At 52.1% G+C, this 15,836-nt stretch overlaps 3 protein-coding genes across 8 annotated transcripts in view; 1 reads left to right on the forward strand and 2 right to left on the reverse strand.

Annotated features, from left to right (window-relative positions):
- LOC101159168 (dual specificity protein phosphatase 14) overlaps window positions 1–2,132 on the reverse strand; it is a 2,437-nt gene extending 305 nt beyond the window's left edge. Inside the window, exons 1-3 of one of the 3 annotated variants that reach the window (XM_078929872.1) lie at window positions 2,011–2,132; window positions 169–570; window positions 1–110 (exon numbers count right to left, since the gene is read on the reverse strand). The exon at window positions 1–110 is cut by the window's left edge and continues 305 nt beyond it. In XM_078929872.1, coding sequence (XP_078785998.1) covers window positions 1–110; window positions 169–479 — 421 coding nt within the window. In that variant the 5' untranslated portion in view covers window positions 480–570; window positions 2,011–2,132. Of the gene's footprint in view, window positions 111–168; window positions 571–1,265; window positions 1,385–1,545; window positions 1,668–2,010 lie in introns of those variants that run through there. The other 2 variants (XM_023961779.2, XM_078929871.1) reach the window with 2 other exon arrangements.
- Window positions 1,461–5,031, forward strand: LOC105358398 (uncharacterized). 3 transcript variants are annotated; one of them, XM_078929863.1, is made up of 5 exons: window positions 1,461–1,793; window positions 2,897–3,412; window positions 3,487–3,563; window positions 4,178–4,411; window positions 4,489–5,031. In XM_078929863.1, exons 2-5 carry the CDS (start codon window positions 2,902–2,904, stop codon window positions 4,744–4,746), a joined length of 1,080 nt encoding a protein of 359 aa, XP_078785989.1. In that variant the 5' UTR covers window positions 1,461–1,793; window positions 2,897–2,901; the 3' UTR covers window positions 4,747–5,031. The 3 variants fall into 3 exon arrangements, with proteins under 3 accessions (XP_078785989.1, XP_023817546.1, XP_078785990.1); XM_023961778.2 differs by having other exon boundaries at window positions 1,663–1,865; XM_078929864.1 differs by lacking the exon at window positions 1,461–1,793 and adding an exon at window positions 1,801–2,812.
- A 1,959-nt stretch (window positions 5,032–6,990) lies between these two features.
- abcf3 (ATP-binding cassette, sub-family F (GCN20), member 3) lies at window positions 6,991–12,417 on the reverse strand. 2 transcript variants are annotated; one of them, XM_023961949.2, is made up of 21 exons: window positions 12,259–12,417; window positions 11,777–11,924; window positions 11,630–11,706; window positions 11,502–11,557; window positions 11,306–11,403; window positions 10,273–10,395; window positions 9,936–10,202; window positions 9,778–9,858; window positions 9,594–9,653; window positions 9,467–9,523; window positions 9,370–9,392; window positions 9,240–9,295; window positions 8,965–9,165; window positions 8,802–8,878; window positions 8,692–8,736; window positions 8,476–8,608; window positions 8,322–8,410; window positions 8,084–8,175; window positions 7,874–8,006; window positions 7,715–7,802; window positions 6,991–7,426 (listed from the first exon to the last, which is right to left on the reverse strand). In XM_023961949.2, the coding sequence occupies exons 1-21, from the start codon at window positions 12,362–12,364 to the stop codon at window positions 7,268–7,270; spliced, it is 2,169 nt and encodes a 722-aa protein (XP_023817717.1). In that variant the 5' UTR covers window positions 12,365–12,417; the 3' UTR covers window positions 6,991–7,267. The 2 variants fall into 2 exon arrangements, with proteins under 2 accessions (XP_023817717.1, XP_078785953.1); XM_078929827.1 differs by lacking the exon at window positions 12,259–12,417 and adding an exon at window positions 12,063–12,177.
- Between the last annotated feature and the right edge of the window lie 3,419 nt (window positions 12,418–15,836).

Here is a 15,836-nt window from a genome sequence, read left to right on the forward strand (position 1 = left end):
GCACCAGCTCGTACTCCATCAACTGCCTCCAGAACCCGCAGTTGGGTCGGATAAACGGCCGCTGCTCCAGAACCTGCTCGTGTGCCTGACAGAGGCTGAGGCCTTCGCATCTGTGGACCAGAACCGTTAGCGAGGATCTGATTGAAGAGGGTCTGTGGACCGGCTCACCTCATCAGATAGGCCATGACCAGAGTCGGGGAGCGGCTCCGCCCAGCTGTGCAGTGCACCAGCGTGCTGCCTGTCCGGTTCTGTTGGATCCGCTCTGCCACCTGGTCAAAGTGGTCCTTGAGAGGGGCGTGGGGCCGGTCCTGGACCGGGACGTGGAGGAGCTGCAGGCCCTCCAGCGCCGGGTAGGACAGGTTCTGCAGTCCGCTGGCGTTGATGACGAGCGTGACGCCCCTGCGGGCGAGCACGCTCGGGTCCAGAGCCGAGTCCAGGTCGCTGAGGAACAGACGGGCCGAGATCCGCGAGACCCGCATCACACCGGCAGAGCCAGATTCTCCACAGAACCTTCTTGGCCCGGTGAGAACCCTTGCAGCGCCCCTCTGTGGTCGTCTGTCAGAACCGCTCCTGCTGAGCAGAACAGGAACCGGGTGTGGAGTGGGCGTCGGTCTGTAGAACCGTCTCTGATTGGTTCAAAAGGTATTTACCACAGAACCCAGACAGAACCCGGAACCCAAATGACGGAAAACCCATTTCTGATGTGGTGAGTTTTCTAAAGATTGATCAGTGATTGGCTTATTGATCAGTATTGATTTATTGATCAGCGATTGGTTCAATCTGACTTTGTTGTCTTGAGTTTCCCTAACGTCCAACGGATGGGAACTGCTCTCCTCCAGGGGTTTTAACTGGACCGGAACCAAAGTCAGTCAGAACCACAAGATGGTCCACAGCTGAGAACGGAACCGACGTGCGCAGAGGCGTTTGTGATAATGGTTTCTGTCAGGACTCTGGATCCTTTAGTCATGGATCTGGTCTCAGTGACCCACAGAGGAAGATTTCTTTTTGTCCAACAGCTGATCAGATCAGAGCTGAAGACAGAATTCACTTCAGACAAGCAGAGTATATTTAGATAAACCCCTTTTGGATTTGAGGCTAAGCTTTATTTATGATAATTATATTTGTATGCATTCCTTGTTGGACCGGATGGTAGCAAAGAAGAGAGAGCGAGGGATATTAGAGATTGGGGGGTAAGGGGTTAGGATGTGGGGGATGTGTGTGTGTGTGGGGGGGCAGTCAATAACACAAAACATATGTATCCTCACTCTGAATGCTCCAGCAAAGGCAGGAGGCCCCCACCCCAGAGCCAGGGGGAGGCAGCACAGCAACCCGGCCGATCAGGCATCCAAGAGCCCCCCCGCCAGACAAAGACCCGGAGCAAACACCCCCCCCCCCCCCCCCCCCCGTGCGCACCGGAGGCCAAGAGGCCAAGACCCGGGCAGGGACCCGCCCCACCCCTTGAGGCATTCCGGGACAACACATGGTCAGCCCACACGGCACACCCGTGCACCCTGGCCGCCGCCAGCCCGCCCCGGGGGGCCCTACCGAGGACAAACCGGGAGAAGCGGCAGAAAGAAATCGACGGCCCGACTGGGAAGGCGGACACCGGCAGAGACCCAGACAGTCCAGGGGACGGACAGCCGGAGGAGCAGGTCCTGGTCGCTGCGAGCAGTGCCCGGTATGCCCCGGTATGCCCTACAGGAGAAGATTCTAGTGATTCGCCCCGAATACCCGCACAGGACCCCCCCGCCCCCGAGCGCCGGTGGGGGCGGAGCAGCGCGTGTCACGGGTTGGTGAGTCAGTGCTCAGTTTCACTTCTTCCTTCGAGCACGCGGACCGAGTCCGGATCAAAGCTGCCGCTCCAGGTGAGTGTCCTTCGTGCCGAACCGGGTTCAGGACAGAGCTGGACTTCGTGCTGGTTCCGATATTGTTACTGTGTTTAAGTAACGAGCTGGGTTCACTGACAGTCGGTGAAAAACAGAGTTTTGTTCGTCTGACGCATTCTCTCACCTGTTTAAGCAGATTTCAAAAGCGGAAGTTCCCAAACCGAAACATCCGGTCAGCCTTTTAAAAAATAAAGCAGAGGCTAACCTTTGAATGGAAAAGAGAATTGGACTGAGTGGCCCCGCCCCCTGGCGTTCCAAACAGGAAGTACTTCAAAGGCTTCTCCAGAGAAAGAAACAGCTGTTGGTCAGAAGAACGTTCTGGATGTGAAACATCTTTTCCTCTCCGATCATCTTCTGATCTGTTTCCAATCATTCCCGGTCGTCTTTTTATGATGACGATGTTTTCAGCCAGAATCCATAAACCTGAGTGGACATAGTTTCTGCAGAGCGGCAGTTCATCAGAAATGTACCTCTCAGTTGTGGGCGGAGGACGTCTACCGATGTCCCATCATCCCTTTGTTTACACTCTCTCCCACTAGCTTACAGCCCCTCACGCCTCACAGCTAACAGCCATGCAACCAAAATGGCAGCAATTTGACCCGCCCATTTCCTGAGCGGGTTTTCCTCTGGTTCTGATCCGTCACGCTGTGAATAAATGTCCTGCATCCTGAGGAGACGTCTGGCTCCAGCGTGGCGGCGTCTGTACCGCAGAGATACGGGACTGAATTGACTTGATTTGGTTGGAGCTGCAGAAACCATTTTCTGTGGATGACGTCACACGGGTTCAGTCCAGGTCTCTGAATCAGTTGGTGGTTCAAACGCGGTTTGGGTCCGTTTGATTGACACGTGAGAACTCTAATATGATCTCTAATCTCCTCCCCCCTGTGGGGGCGATGCCTTCCAAGGAGCTCAGGACCAACATTCAGGTTTTGATCAGCTTCATTCACTGTTTTGGTTTCTAGTGTCTTTGGTCTGAAACGGTTTTTCCTCTGGACCCTCTTCACATGTAGACTTGATGACCATGAGAAAGCAAAGCGCCGGGCAGACCTCTGGACAGACGCTCCCATCCCAGAAACCAGTCCTCCCCCAGGTCCGCTACCACCCCTCCATTCAAGTCCCAGCAGATGCAGTTTTAACCAAAACTGCCTCGAAAGGCAAAACCTGGACCAGAACAGCTACTGCAAGGCCCCTCCAGACCAGGACTAACACCAAGGACGTCAAAGGGAAAAGGTTTACCAACAGCACTGGACCTGCTGTGAGACCGGATCCTGATGGGGAAGAAAAACCTGAAGAAGAACCAGGCCCTCCCACCCCTGAGCAGCTCCCACTGGACTCTGAAATCCAAATAGACCAGGATTTGGTGGATCAGATAGAAGCCTGGACTCGCGGGCAGAGGCTCAACAAGCACTGGTTCACCTGGCGGAAGAACCGGATCACAGCCTCCGTGGCTCACGGCATCGCTCACTGTCGCTTTGTGAACGGCAAGAGCCAAACCCCGCCTCAGTCCTACTTGGATGCAGTCACAGGTAAGCCACACCCCTCAGCTGATGTCTCATGATCTTCATGATGAATCCAGAGACTCACCTTTGGATCTACACAGGGGAGGGGCCGAGAGTCCAGACCAGAGCCATGAGCTGGGGGGTCGACATGGAGGCAGAAGCAGTCCGGAGATACCAGGTACAGCGCAGAACCGGACCAAACACCTGTAGTGAGCAAAACTTTGAGATGGAACAGTCCAAACAGGAACAGGAAGTCAGCCAAACTGGGGTTCTAGCTGTGTTTGGGGGTATCTGATTGTTGTTTTATTTGGGAGGGGGGAGGTTCTGATTGTATTTTGGGGGGTTTCTGGCTGTTTTTGGGGGGGATTCTGAGTGTTTTGGGGCGGTTCTGGCAGTTTTTGGAGGGTGTCCTGACAGTTTTTGGGGGGTTTCTGACTGTTTTATTTGAGGGGGGGGGTTCTGGGGGTTGAGGTCCACCATTTACTACAGGAAGTGTCATCAGAATCAGAAATACTTTATTGATCCCACACGTGGGAAATTTGTTCGTTACCATAACAACTGACAGGAAAAAAGACTAAGAATATAAATTTAAAAAAAAAACAAGAACAAGTAAAATGTAGTATAATTTAAAGAGCTATTTACAAAACAGTGCAGGTAAAGAAATGTGCAAAATAAAGAAAAAGAGAAACAAAATGTGCAAAGGTTATCTTCTGCATTGTGAGTTATTGAACAGGGTCACGGTATTGGGCAGGAAGGATTTGAGTCACGAGTCATGTGACTCTGGTCCTGCAGGTTCTGAAGTCGGAGGCTTTGGGCCACCCGGTCTCAGTTCTAGATTGCGGTCTGTATGTGGACCCAGAGCGGTCCTGGTTGGCTGCGAGTCCCGACGGCATCGTGACAGACAGCCGGACGGGCCGACGGCTCCTGGTTCTGGAGGTGAAGTGTCCCTTCAAGCACAGGAACAGGCGGGTGGAGGACGCCTGCAGGGAGGACCCCGCCTTCTGCCTGCAGCTGCAACCCGGACATGTAAGCTCCGCCCTTTTACTGCCACCTGCTGCCAGGAACTCCTCTGATCCTCTGACGCTCGCTTCCTCCCAATCCAGCCGCCTCAGTACCGACTGAAGACCAGCCACAGTTACTTCACCCAAATCCAGTGTCAGCTGGCCGTGACGGGCCTGCAGCGGGCCGACCTGGTGGTCTTCACCCTGCAGGAGACGGCCGTGGTTCCGGTGAGCTTCCAGCCTGAGCTGTGGCAGGAGACCGTGTGCAAGCTGGAGCTGTTCTACCGCAGCGCCGTCCTGCCACACATCAGACTTAAGAAGCAGCACTGCGCCGGGCCTGCTGCAAGAACCGAGTGCTAGAAGATCCCGTCAGCATCCAGAGAGCCATCCCGGGTCAGAACCGGGAGCAGTCTCCGGGAATCACCGCTGTAAGATCTTCTGCGCGTTTGAACCCTGGAGCTGTCGCCCTGACAGGAAGTAGCACACGAGCTTTGAACTGCCGTGGGACTCTTTAACTCCAACGGTTCTGAAGCAGAGCAGCAGATCCACTTTCGTCTGGGTCAGAACCAGCGGCTCACTTCGCTACTGTAACGTGTTGTGAACCAACAATGTAGGTTACAATAAAATACTTCTGTCTTTCGTGTATTTGAGTATAAAACCATTATCAAGTCGCTCCCAGCATAGACTGCAGTAACACTGAAAAGGCTGAAGGTTTTTCCACTCATCACATCAGGGATGATGGTTTATGATGGTTTGAAAACATGAACCCCGTTTCAGAGGAAAACACTTTGTTCTGGATGGAAAGCTGTAACCCTTGTGCTATCCTATGACCCCCCCCCCCCCCCCCTTCCATTGAGGTGTTCCCCCTACCATGATAAAGGTGGAAAGGTTTCATGTAATCCATGGACACCAGTGAAGATCACAAATCATTGAAGAAAAAAGCTCTGAGAGCTCTGTCTAGTGGGTCTAGATGACCCCACTCCCAACGTTAAAGGCTTACTTTGCAGGAGAATTTTTGCTCTTTGTGTGTTTTTTTGTGTGTCATTCTTAGTGAAGCATGCTTCCAGAAAAACAGTGAAGGGGCCAAGGATTCCCGTGAACGCTCCGGTTTTCTCCTCTGACGTCACAATACCGGACCAGGATGGGATTCTGATTGATCCGGTTTGACGTTCATTCATTTGGTTTGGAGAAAAACGGTTCTGGAGTTACAAAGCTTTGATGATCGCAAAGAAGATCGGATGAAATATAAAGAAATGTTGACATGAAGACGACTTTGGTGAAACACAGAGTTCATGACGGCATGTAGACGCCATGAAGACGCCATGAAGACGACATGAAGACGCCATGAGGACGCCATGAGGACGCCATGAAGACGCCATGTAGAAGCCATGTAGACGCCATGAAGACGCCATGAGGACGCCATGAAGACGCCATGAAGACGCCATGTAGAAGCCATGTAGACGCCATGAAGACGCCATGTAGACGCCATGAAGACGCCATGAAGACGCCATGTAGACGCCATGTAGACGCCATGAAGACGCCATGTAGACGCCATGAAGACGCCATGAAGACGCCATGTAGACGCCATGTAGACGCCATGAAGACGCCATGAAGACGACATGAAGACGCCATGAAGACGCCATGTAGACGCCATGAAGACGCCATGAAGACGCCATGTAGACGCCATGTAGACGCCATGAAGACGCCATGTAGACGCCATGAAGACGCCATGAAGACGCCATGAAGACGCCATGTAGACGCCATGTAGACGCCATGAAGACGCCATGTAGAAGCCATGTAGACGCCATGAAGACGCCATGAAGACGCCATGTAGACGCCATGTAGACGCCATGAAGACGCCATGAAGACGCCATGTAGACGCCATGAAGACGCCATGAAGACGCCACGAAGACGCCACGTAGACGCCACGTAGACGCCACGTAGACGCCACGAAGACGCCACGAAGACGCCACGTAGACGCCACGTAGACGCCACGTAGATGCCACGAAGACGCCACGTAGACGCCATGTAGACGCCATGAAGACGCCATGAAGACGCCATGTAGACGCCATGAAGACGCTATGTAGACGCCATGTAAACGCCATGAAGACGCCATGTAGACGCCATGAAGACGCCATGTAGACGCCATGTAGACGCCATGAAGACGCTATGTAAACGCCATGTAGACGCCATGTAGACGTCTTCTGGTGGTCTTCCTCACTGACTCAAGCTGCTGTGATGAAGATGTCTTCATCACAGCAGCTTGAGTCCAGAGCAGCTGTTGTTCAGCGTCTGACATGTTTGAGTCTGAAGTTCTCTGGGATCCAACAGAACCATTCCCCCCCCCCCCCCCCCCCTCATGCATGTTCCCCCTAACTTTGTAATATTTTTAAAAACGGTACGTTTAGAGTTGAACCATGGAAGGCCTCAAATGCTGCCAGATGTTGAGTAAATCGCTGAAGGAAACGTGACTGTACTGGACCGCTGCCCCCCCCCAGTGTTCACAGGAGGAAGTGATATTCTCCATGAAGGGTGGCGGCTCTGGGGGGCGGGGTCACGCTTTCACTAAGGGGTGAAGCTGAAGAGAACTCAGGCAGGTGAGCATCAGGTGGACTCAGGTCTTTATTTCAGGACTTAACAGTCTTTAGTTCTCACACTCTGCTCTGACCAATGAAATCGCTCAGACGAGAGGCTCCTCCCCCAGAGTTCTGTGACGTCACCAGGTGACCTCAGCCAACCCATTCCCTCTCTGCAGCTCACCTGAACGGCAGGTGAGACAGCAGAGGAAAAATGTTCAGTCTGGGCTCTGGAAGAGCGGACGAGTTCAGGCGCTGCAGGTGCTCCTCTGACGGGGGCGGGGTCACGGCATGGGTGGGTGTGGTCACAGGTAACCCTCCTTCTTGAACTGTTCGTGGAGGATGTCCCGGTACTCGTCAAAGCCGCCGTCGATGCGCCAAACCTTCCCGCCCTCGCACACCCACAGCTCCTTACAGACGGAGCGGATCAGACGCTCATCGTGGGAGACCAGGATGACTCCGCCCTGCACACAGGTCACAGAGGTCAGGACCACCCCCCCACCGCAAACACCCCAGCAGAAGATGACAGTGGTCATCCTGTTGCAGTTAGATACTGACACGGCCTCCGGGGGGCGCTGTGTGAAGATGGGGGCTAGACTAACGTCACATAAAGACACTGAAAGGTCTGGATGGAAGACCCTTCACTCTACTGCCCATGTAGCCTCTGGGGCCCCGGGTCTGGGGCCCCGGTGCTGGTCCCCAGCCCGGCACTCCTCCTGGGGGGAACATGGACACAGACACGTAGAGCCCACCTTGAACTTGTTGAGGGCCTTGGCCAGAGCCTCGATGGTCTCCATGTCCAGGTGATTGGTCGGCTCGTCCAGGATGTAGAAGTTTGGACTGAAGGACAGGAAGTCAGGCGTCATTGATGCTCACTGCCGCCATCGTGATGGCCACGGCGGCGGCTCTACCTCGGCATGGTCATCTGGGCGAAGGCCACTCGGCTCTTCTGGCCCCCGGACAGGCTGGCCACCGGCCTTGTGGCCAGCTCCCCGGTGATGCCGTAGCCCCCCAGCTGGTGGCGGTACTCCTCCTCCGTCCGTCCTGCAAAAGCAAAGGCAGCGGCCGGTCTGAGCGCGGCGTGGAGCTGACGCCGCAGTGACAGCGGTTGCCGTGGTTACCGGGAAACTTGTTCAGCAGCAGCTCCACAGAGCAGACGTTCAGGTCCAGCTGGTCCACGTGGTGCTGGCTGAAGTAACCGATCTTCAGGTTCCTGAACAGGTGGAGCAGAGGTCAGGAGGAACTCCAGCTGTATTTCTGTCAGACACTTGAGTCGGACTGAGCCAAAGTTAACCAGAACCAGTGTTGGAGGCGGTCCAGCGTGGCGTTTCCGGACCGCTCTCTGCCGGGACCCCTCACCTGTGAGCTTGTCTGACTCCGTTGAGCGGCGTCAGCTCTCCCATCAGGAGCTTCAGGATGGTGGTTTTACCGGTGCCGTTCTCTCCCACCTGTCAGGACAGACCTCCTTCAGAACCAGGAATCTGCGCCGACCGCGAGCTGAAGCCACACTTACGATGCAGATCCGGGACTCCAGGTCAGCCGACAGGTTCAGACCCGAGAAGAGGGGCTGGTCCGGGGAGTAGTAGAACTCTACCTCGTCCAGCTGCAGGATGGGAGGAGACAGCTTCTCAAAGTTATCTGGGAACCTGCAACACCCAAGCAGGGAGTCAGGTCAGGATGATGTGATCCACCATGAGGAGCTGGCCGTGGACCAAACGCCTGCCGGTACCTCAGAGTGACCTCCGTCTCCTTCTCCAGGGGCTTCAGCTCCGGCCTGATGGGCAGAGCAGCGGTTAGAGCAGAACGTGCAAACACAACGTCGGGGGGAGCGCCACTCACAGCTTGTCCAGCAGCTTCAGCTTGCTCTGCACCTGAGCCGCTCGGTTGGCGTTGTACCGAAACCTGTCGATGAAAACCTAGAAACACAAACCGGATCGTCAGCCGGGCGCCGCAGCCTGATGGAGCCGGCGGTCCCGAGACCCTCAGGATGGAAGGTCCTCACCTGTATGTGCTGGCGGTACTGCAGCTGGGCCTCGTACTCTCTCTGCTGGTTCTTCAGCCGGTCCTCTTTGGTTTTCAGGAAGTTCTCGTAGTCGCCGCGGTAACTGTCCAGCCTCTGCGAGTGCAGGTGGATGATGTCCGTCACCACGGCATTCAGGAAGTTTCTGTCGTGGGAGACGACCAAGATTGTGGACTGCCACGTCTGAGGGACAGCAGAGCAGATGTCAGCTGCAGGGTTCCTACGTGAAGCTAGCGGCAGGGGGCGGAGCTTCAGACCTGCAGGTAGTTCTCCAGCCACACGATGGCTTTGACGTCCAGCATGTTGGTGGGCTCTAAAACGCACACAAAACCATCAGACAACGCCCCCCTCGCCGCCAGCAGGGCGGGGCCAACAAATCCGACTCACCGTCCAGCAGCAACAGGTCCGGCCTGGGAAAACAAACCGTTATCGTCAGGGTGACAAGCCCCTCCCCCGTCAGACTGAACAGGAAGTGGAAACTCACCGCGCAAACAGAGATCTGGCCAGCGCCAGCCTCATCCTCCATCCACCGGAAAACTCCCTGAAACCAGAAAAAACAGCTGCTGCACCTGCTGCACCTGAGCGCCCCGTCTGTGGGCGGGGTCACTTACCTGGTGGCCTGCTGCTGCATTCTGGGAGAAAATCCCAGACCTGCCAGAATGACGGAGGCTCTGAATGGGGGGAGACAGATGACAAGAAGGTTCTGTCCCGGTTTCTCTGGCAATGACGCGGCCCAGACGGCCCACCCAGGGTGGGCGTCGCCCGCCATCGCTTTCAGCCTGTCACCATAGTTACCGGGCCGGGGCTTTGTCTGCCTCGATCTCCTCCAGCTTCATGTAAATCTCTGAGAGGCGGACGCTCTCCATCCCGTCGGCGCTGAAACGACAGCAGCAGGCATCTGAGACGGTGCCGCCATGTTGGCGCCACCAGGCAGCAGGGAGGGGCTTCCTTACGTTCCGTTAGCAATGCGTGCGTTTAGCATCTTCTCCTCATTCAGGAGGCCCTCGCGCAGACTGTCGCTCTGCAGGACGCTCTGCAGCGCCATCGTGTCGTCCCCCGCCACTTCCTGCTCCACGTGCAGGATGGAGATGTGCGCCGGCACGCGCAGGTTCCGGCTCGCCAGCATCTTCAACAGAGTCGTCTTCCCGAGACCGTTTCGTCCAATCAGACCGTAGCGTCTGCCTGAGGCCAGGGACAGCTCCGCCCCCTGCAGCAGGCACCTGCGCATACATGAACACCTGTAGGTCCTGACAGCGCCTCCTGCTGGCTCCTCTGCAGGTTTGCACTCACCTTTCTCCAAAAGAAATGTCAAAGTTCTCGATGCGGATATCGTAGCTGCGGTTCTTTCCTGATTGGTCCACGCGGTTTTCCTTCTTACTGCTCGCTTGACTGGCAGAGGCCTCCTCCAAAACGCTGAGGGACACAGGTGAGAACAGGTGAGAACAGGTCGGGACGGACGAAGACCCGTGAGGGCAAGAAAACACAACAAAGAGCAGGTAAAGACATGAAGACAGGTGTAGAGGTCAAGGACAACTGCAGGAGCACAGGTGAGGTACTAACTGGTGTAGGAACAGGTAAAGACCAGCGGTAAACTAGGTGAAGAAAGACGAGCCAGGACAATTCCAAGCAGGTAAAGTAGAGGACAGGTGGATAAGAGTAAGGTAGGGTAGGGCGGTGAGACGATCCATTTACGTGATGCAGAACTCGTTCTGTTTACCAAACGGTTAGCCGCTTTTCTGTAGGTTTATGTCACGACCAAAGACCAAAACCAAAGACGGAAGACGATGCAGGGATGCGGTTCAGACCCGAATCCTGGTGATCGACCCAAGCCAGGCGCCGACTTCGATCGCGTGAACGTGGTCTGGATGTCGGAGAACACGTGGAGCAGACGACAGGTACTGACGTCCTCCGCTGCGGCGTTCCGACACAAGAACCCGTCTACAGTCGCTCCAGCGCTCAGAGGAACCGTTCTTGATCCGATACTTTTCTTAACTCCTTGATAATCCTCGTTATTTCAGGATATTTTCAAGTATTTCAGTTTATAAACGGACCAATCGGATGTCTCAATAAAAGAAGGGGTGTGGCCTTCCAACTCGCTACTCCTGATTGGTGACACTAGTTGCCATAGAAACATGACTCAGACCGACTTGATCAGAGTTTCTAATGGCATTTCCCATCGGATACAAACTTTTCTATGCATTAAAAACTTGCAGTATGGTGAAGTGAAGGTCTGGTCCAATCAGGAGTCCTCAAAGACGAGGACAGGACAGGTAGATGAGGACAGGTGAGGACCGATGCGTGAGGACGAGTGCCGGCGACTCACAGTGGGTTAGACGCTTTCTGCGAGTCCTTCTCGCTCCTGCGCTCATTCTTGGCCTTCAGCTTGGCCTCGGCTTTCTCCAGCTTCTTGGCGTCCACCATCTGAGGAGAACATCCGGTTCTTCAGAATCGGTCCCTCCTCAGTCGGAGGTCCACCGGACCGTCGGTGGTCTTGGACCAGTGACTCATGAGGGACTCACCGTGTTCTGAGGACGCTTCATCATCCAGATTCCCTGGACGTCCTTGGCAGCTGGACCTGAGGAGACAGGTGTGGCGTCACCATGGCGGCGGGGACCAAAGGTTCCGGCTGAGGAACGGGACTTCTTACCGGATTCTGCAGAGATCTGGGACAGCTGGACCGGAGCGTCCAGCAGGACCTGCCTCTGCGGGTCGCGATGGTTGCTCCTGACACGGGGGGAGAAGGGTTAGTGCGGCCCGCCCACGTGGGTGGGGTGAAGGTGGAGCGTGACCTCACAGCTGGAGCGTGTTGAACATCTGGACGCAGATGTCTCGGACCTCCTCCTCGTTCTTGGAGTCAGCTGACACCTCCTGCAGGACGCCGCCGATGGCCTCGAACACCTCCTCACTGCCCTCGAAGTCTGTGCCGCCGCCGTCCAGGACCGCTGAAACACAGAGCAGCTCAGATGGACCGGAACCTCCACGGGGGGGGGGGGGGGGGGGGGGGGGCAAAGACAGCATGAGGGGGGAGCAGAACCAAACCCCTGAGTTCTAACAGGACTTCCGGTCAAAGGACTGCTTACGTCATGAAGTTCTGTTCAAACGTGGGGAACCGCGTTAGATTCTACCGCAGTTTTTGGAGAGGACCGGTTCGGTCGGGGCCTGTCGGGACCTCGTCACCCCCCCGGCGGGTGACCGGTTCGGCCAGGCGGAACTCTTTCGGTCTACGTTCTCTCGGCCGGGTCAGCTACCCCGGGACGGCCCCGCGCGCGCTCTCACCTGTGATGTAGTCGAACAGCTCGCGGTCCATGGCCGGAAACTCGCTCTTCAGGATCTCCACGTACGACGCCATGATAGCCGGCCCTGCACACCGCGCGGCGCGCATGCGTCAACATGCGACAGAGCCGGGGGTGTGGGGGTGGAGTCTAGTGACGTCAACCAATGGGAGCCGACTATGAAAGAATAAACCAATGAAAAAAAAAAGAATAAACTAATGATGAAAAACAAGAGAACCTCCTTTCAAAGTTTTTTTAATCATTTAATTTAATCATTTTATTTTGTCAAAACGACGCATCCGCCCGGACAGCAGTCTGTCGTAGCAGCGTCATTTCCGGGGGCGGTTCCGAGCTTTTGGATGGAGGAGCGGGGTCTCATGGACCCCTCCGGTTCACCTCAGGGGAACAGACAGAGCATTCACACCCCAACCACTGTGTAGAGTCCACAAACCAGTTCTTGATGAAATGCCTGAACCCTTCAGCCAAGCATCACCGTCAGAGCCTGATGGTTCAAATCCCCACAGATCCAGAACGATGGTGCAGATCCAGAGTCTGCCTCACACAGCATGTAGTCCGGGTGTTCCACAGGGTTCTGTCCTCGGTCCCAACATGCTTCATTAGGTGACAGAAGCGTCAGAGGTTATCAATGCTACAGTAATCTATTACTTTGCTGTTTTAAAGTAGTTTGCTATGTTGAGTGGAGTAATCAATGAGTTCTATCACTAGAGGAGACATCACGTGGTTCCTCATGGGAGGAGAGCACCGCCATCTTGGTGAGGTCAAGTTACTGCTGCAGTGCAGCATGTGAACACATTTTTTGCATAATACCAGTTCATTGTTTGGGTTTCAACTGCCAAAATCAGATAAATGAGTCCATGAAGGAGGAAGTATATCATTTCACAGGTAAGTATTTTAATTTTTTTTCTTTTAATGCTGCAGGGGCTTCATTAATAGAACACATGTTGACATGCATGATGCTGCAGGGCTGTTATCTACATGCTGCATGATGTACATATAATTTGCTGTCAATATAAATGTACATTTTATTTTGCTAAACCTGTATACAGCATACTAGGCTATTATAGTAATATAGATTTATACATTTCTGACTCAGTGACTGAACTTTTCTTGCAGGTTTCCAATGGATTCAGACTTAGGGAAAAAGTGGATCTTAGCAATAAAAGAGCTAATCCAGATGGATCACTGTGGTACCAACTAGTAATACAGTCTGGATATGTTCAGAACATTTTGTGGAAACAGATTTTGATAAGAGGCCAGACTGTTTTTTTTTTAAGGTAAATCTATTGTTTACTTTTGGACTTCTTTTGAATATTATTATTATTGTTATTATTATTATTATTATTATTATTATTATTATTATTATTATTATTATTATTAATAAAAATAAAAATAATAATAATAACAATAACAATAATAATAATAATATAATTATTTTTATTTATATTTATTTATTGACTTATTATTTATTTATTGTTATTTATTGTTTGTGTTGACTTACTATTGATTTATTATTATTATTATTATTATTATTATTATTATTATTGACTTATTGTTGGGTTTTTCTAACTAATTTAAATTACATGTCAAAGAGGTTTAAAACTCTGGTTTAGCCTCCATCCTCCTTCTACTCGATCTGACTGCTGCATTTGATACAATCTCACACCCCATCCTTCTGGAAAGACTTTCAACCATCGGCATCACTGACTTACCCCTCAGCCGGTCCCAGTCCTATCTTTCAGGCCGCACGCAATTCATACAATTAAAGTCATTCACCTCTCCCACAGTTCCAGTTACCACAGGTGTGCCCCAAGGCTCTGTCCTAGGGCCCCTGCTATTCATCATTTACCTTCTTCCCCTTGGTTATATTTTCCGTAAACACAACATCCACTTTCACTGTTATGCAGATGACACCCAGCTCTACCTCTCCTCCAAGCCTGACTCCACTCTTCCACCTGCCTCCCTCTCCAAATGCCTTCTTGAAATAAAATCCTGGTTCTCTGCAAACTTCCTTAAATTAAATAGCAACAAAACTGAACTCCTCATCGTAGGAACAAAGACCATCCTGAATAAACTCCCTAACTTCTCCATTTCCTATGATAACTGCTCCATCCTTCCCTCCCCACAAGTTAAGAGTCTGGGTGTCATCCTCGACAGCACTCTCTCCTTTACTGCCCACATCAATAGAATCACCCGGACGGCCTATTTCCACCTCCGAAACATCCGCCGTCTCCGCCCCTCTCTCAGTCCTCACTCCATGGCCATTCTAGTCCACAGTCTCATCACCTCTCGTCTGGACGACTGCAACTCCCTTTTATCTGGACTCCCTTACAAAACTATTCACAAACTACAACTGCTCCAAAACTCTGCTGCCCGGATCAGAACACAAACCCCCTCAACTATGCATATCACACCTGTTCTACAAAAACTCCACTGGCTACCAGTGTCTTTCCGGATTAACTATAAAATCCTTATCTTGACCTACAAAGCCCTCCATAACCTCGCCCCCCCATATCTGTCTGACCTTATCCATGTTGCCATTCCCACCCGCTGCCTTAGGTCTGCCTCTTCACTCCAGCTTGCTACACCCACCGCTCGGCTCGTCACTATGGGGGGCAGAGCATTCAGCCGCTCTGCCCCCCAGCTCTGGAACTCACTTCCCCCAGGTCTGCGGAACATGAACTCACTCCCACAGTTTGCTAAAAATCTGAAAACCCACCTCTTCAGAAAAGCATACCCACCTAATTAATTTTATGATTCCATTGTTTTGTATGTTTTTAACTAATGTGTCTTTCTTTTAACTGTATTTTATTGTTTCTATCTGTAAGGCGACCCATATAAATAAAATTCATTATTATTATTATTATTAAAACTTCTAAATGTTTAGAAATTAATTTTAAAAATTCTTTCTAATATTTTATTTATTTGTAAGAAGTCCTGCAACAATGCATTTTCATTCAAGTTTGAGCTTTTAAGGCTGACTGTTTCTCTTCTTTAATAACAACAAATGATGTATCTATATATATATATTATAGACATAAAATATAATGTATTTACATATATGTATAAATATATTTAAATCTAAAAATATATACAGTTTATAAAAGCTACTTAGACACCTCTAAAAGTAATAGAAATCATTGTCATGTGGGCGTCGTCGACCTCACCAAGATGGCGTCGCGCTCCGCCACTGTCGGCCAGGCTTCTAAAGCGGGCGTGTCTCCTCTAGTGATAGAACTCATTGGGAGTAATGCTCAGTATAGTTACTTCTGTTTCATAATGAGACGTAAACAAAATAAAATGCAACAAATAAACCATTTTCTGCTCGTTTTCTGTCATGAAGTCCCACCGATCTATCTTCAAAGTCTTGGTCTCTTCATGATGATGAGTTCTGATCCAGATTCCAGCTCAGACTAGGAACACAAAGACGGTCATGGATCTGTTGGTCTGCAGGTGGATAATCAGAAAGGGGCGGAGCATGGAGACTTTGGTCCCGCCCATTTCACTGACTGCATTTTTAATCTGCTCCTGATTTGAATCAAGAAATCAGAAATGCAGTTTTGA

The sequence above is a fragment of the Oryzias latipes genome, chromosome 13 (genome assembly GCF_053564925.1).
Source record: "Oryzias latipes strain Hd-rR chromosome 13, Olatipes_Hd-rR_3.1".
Classification (NCBI taxonomy): domain Eukaryota; kingdom Metazoa; phylum Chordata; class Actinopteri; order Beloniformes; family Adrianichthyidae; genus Oryzias; species Oryzias latipes.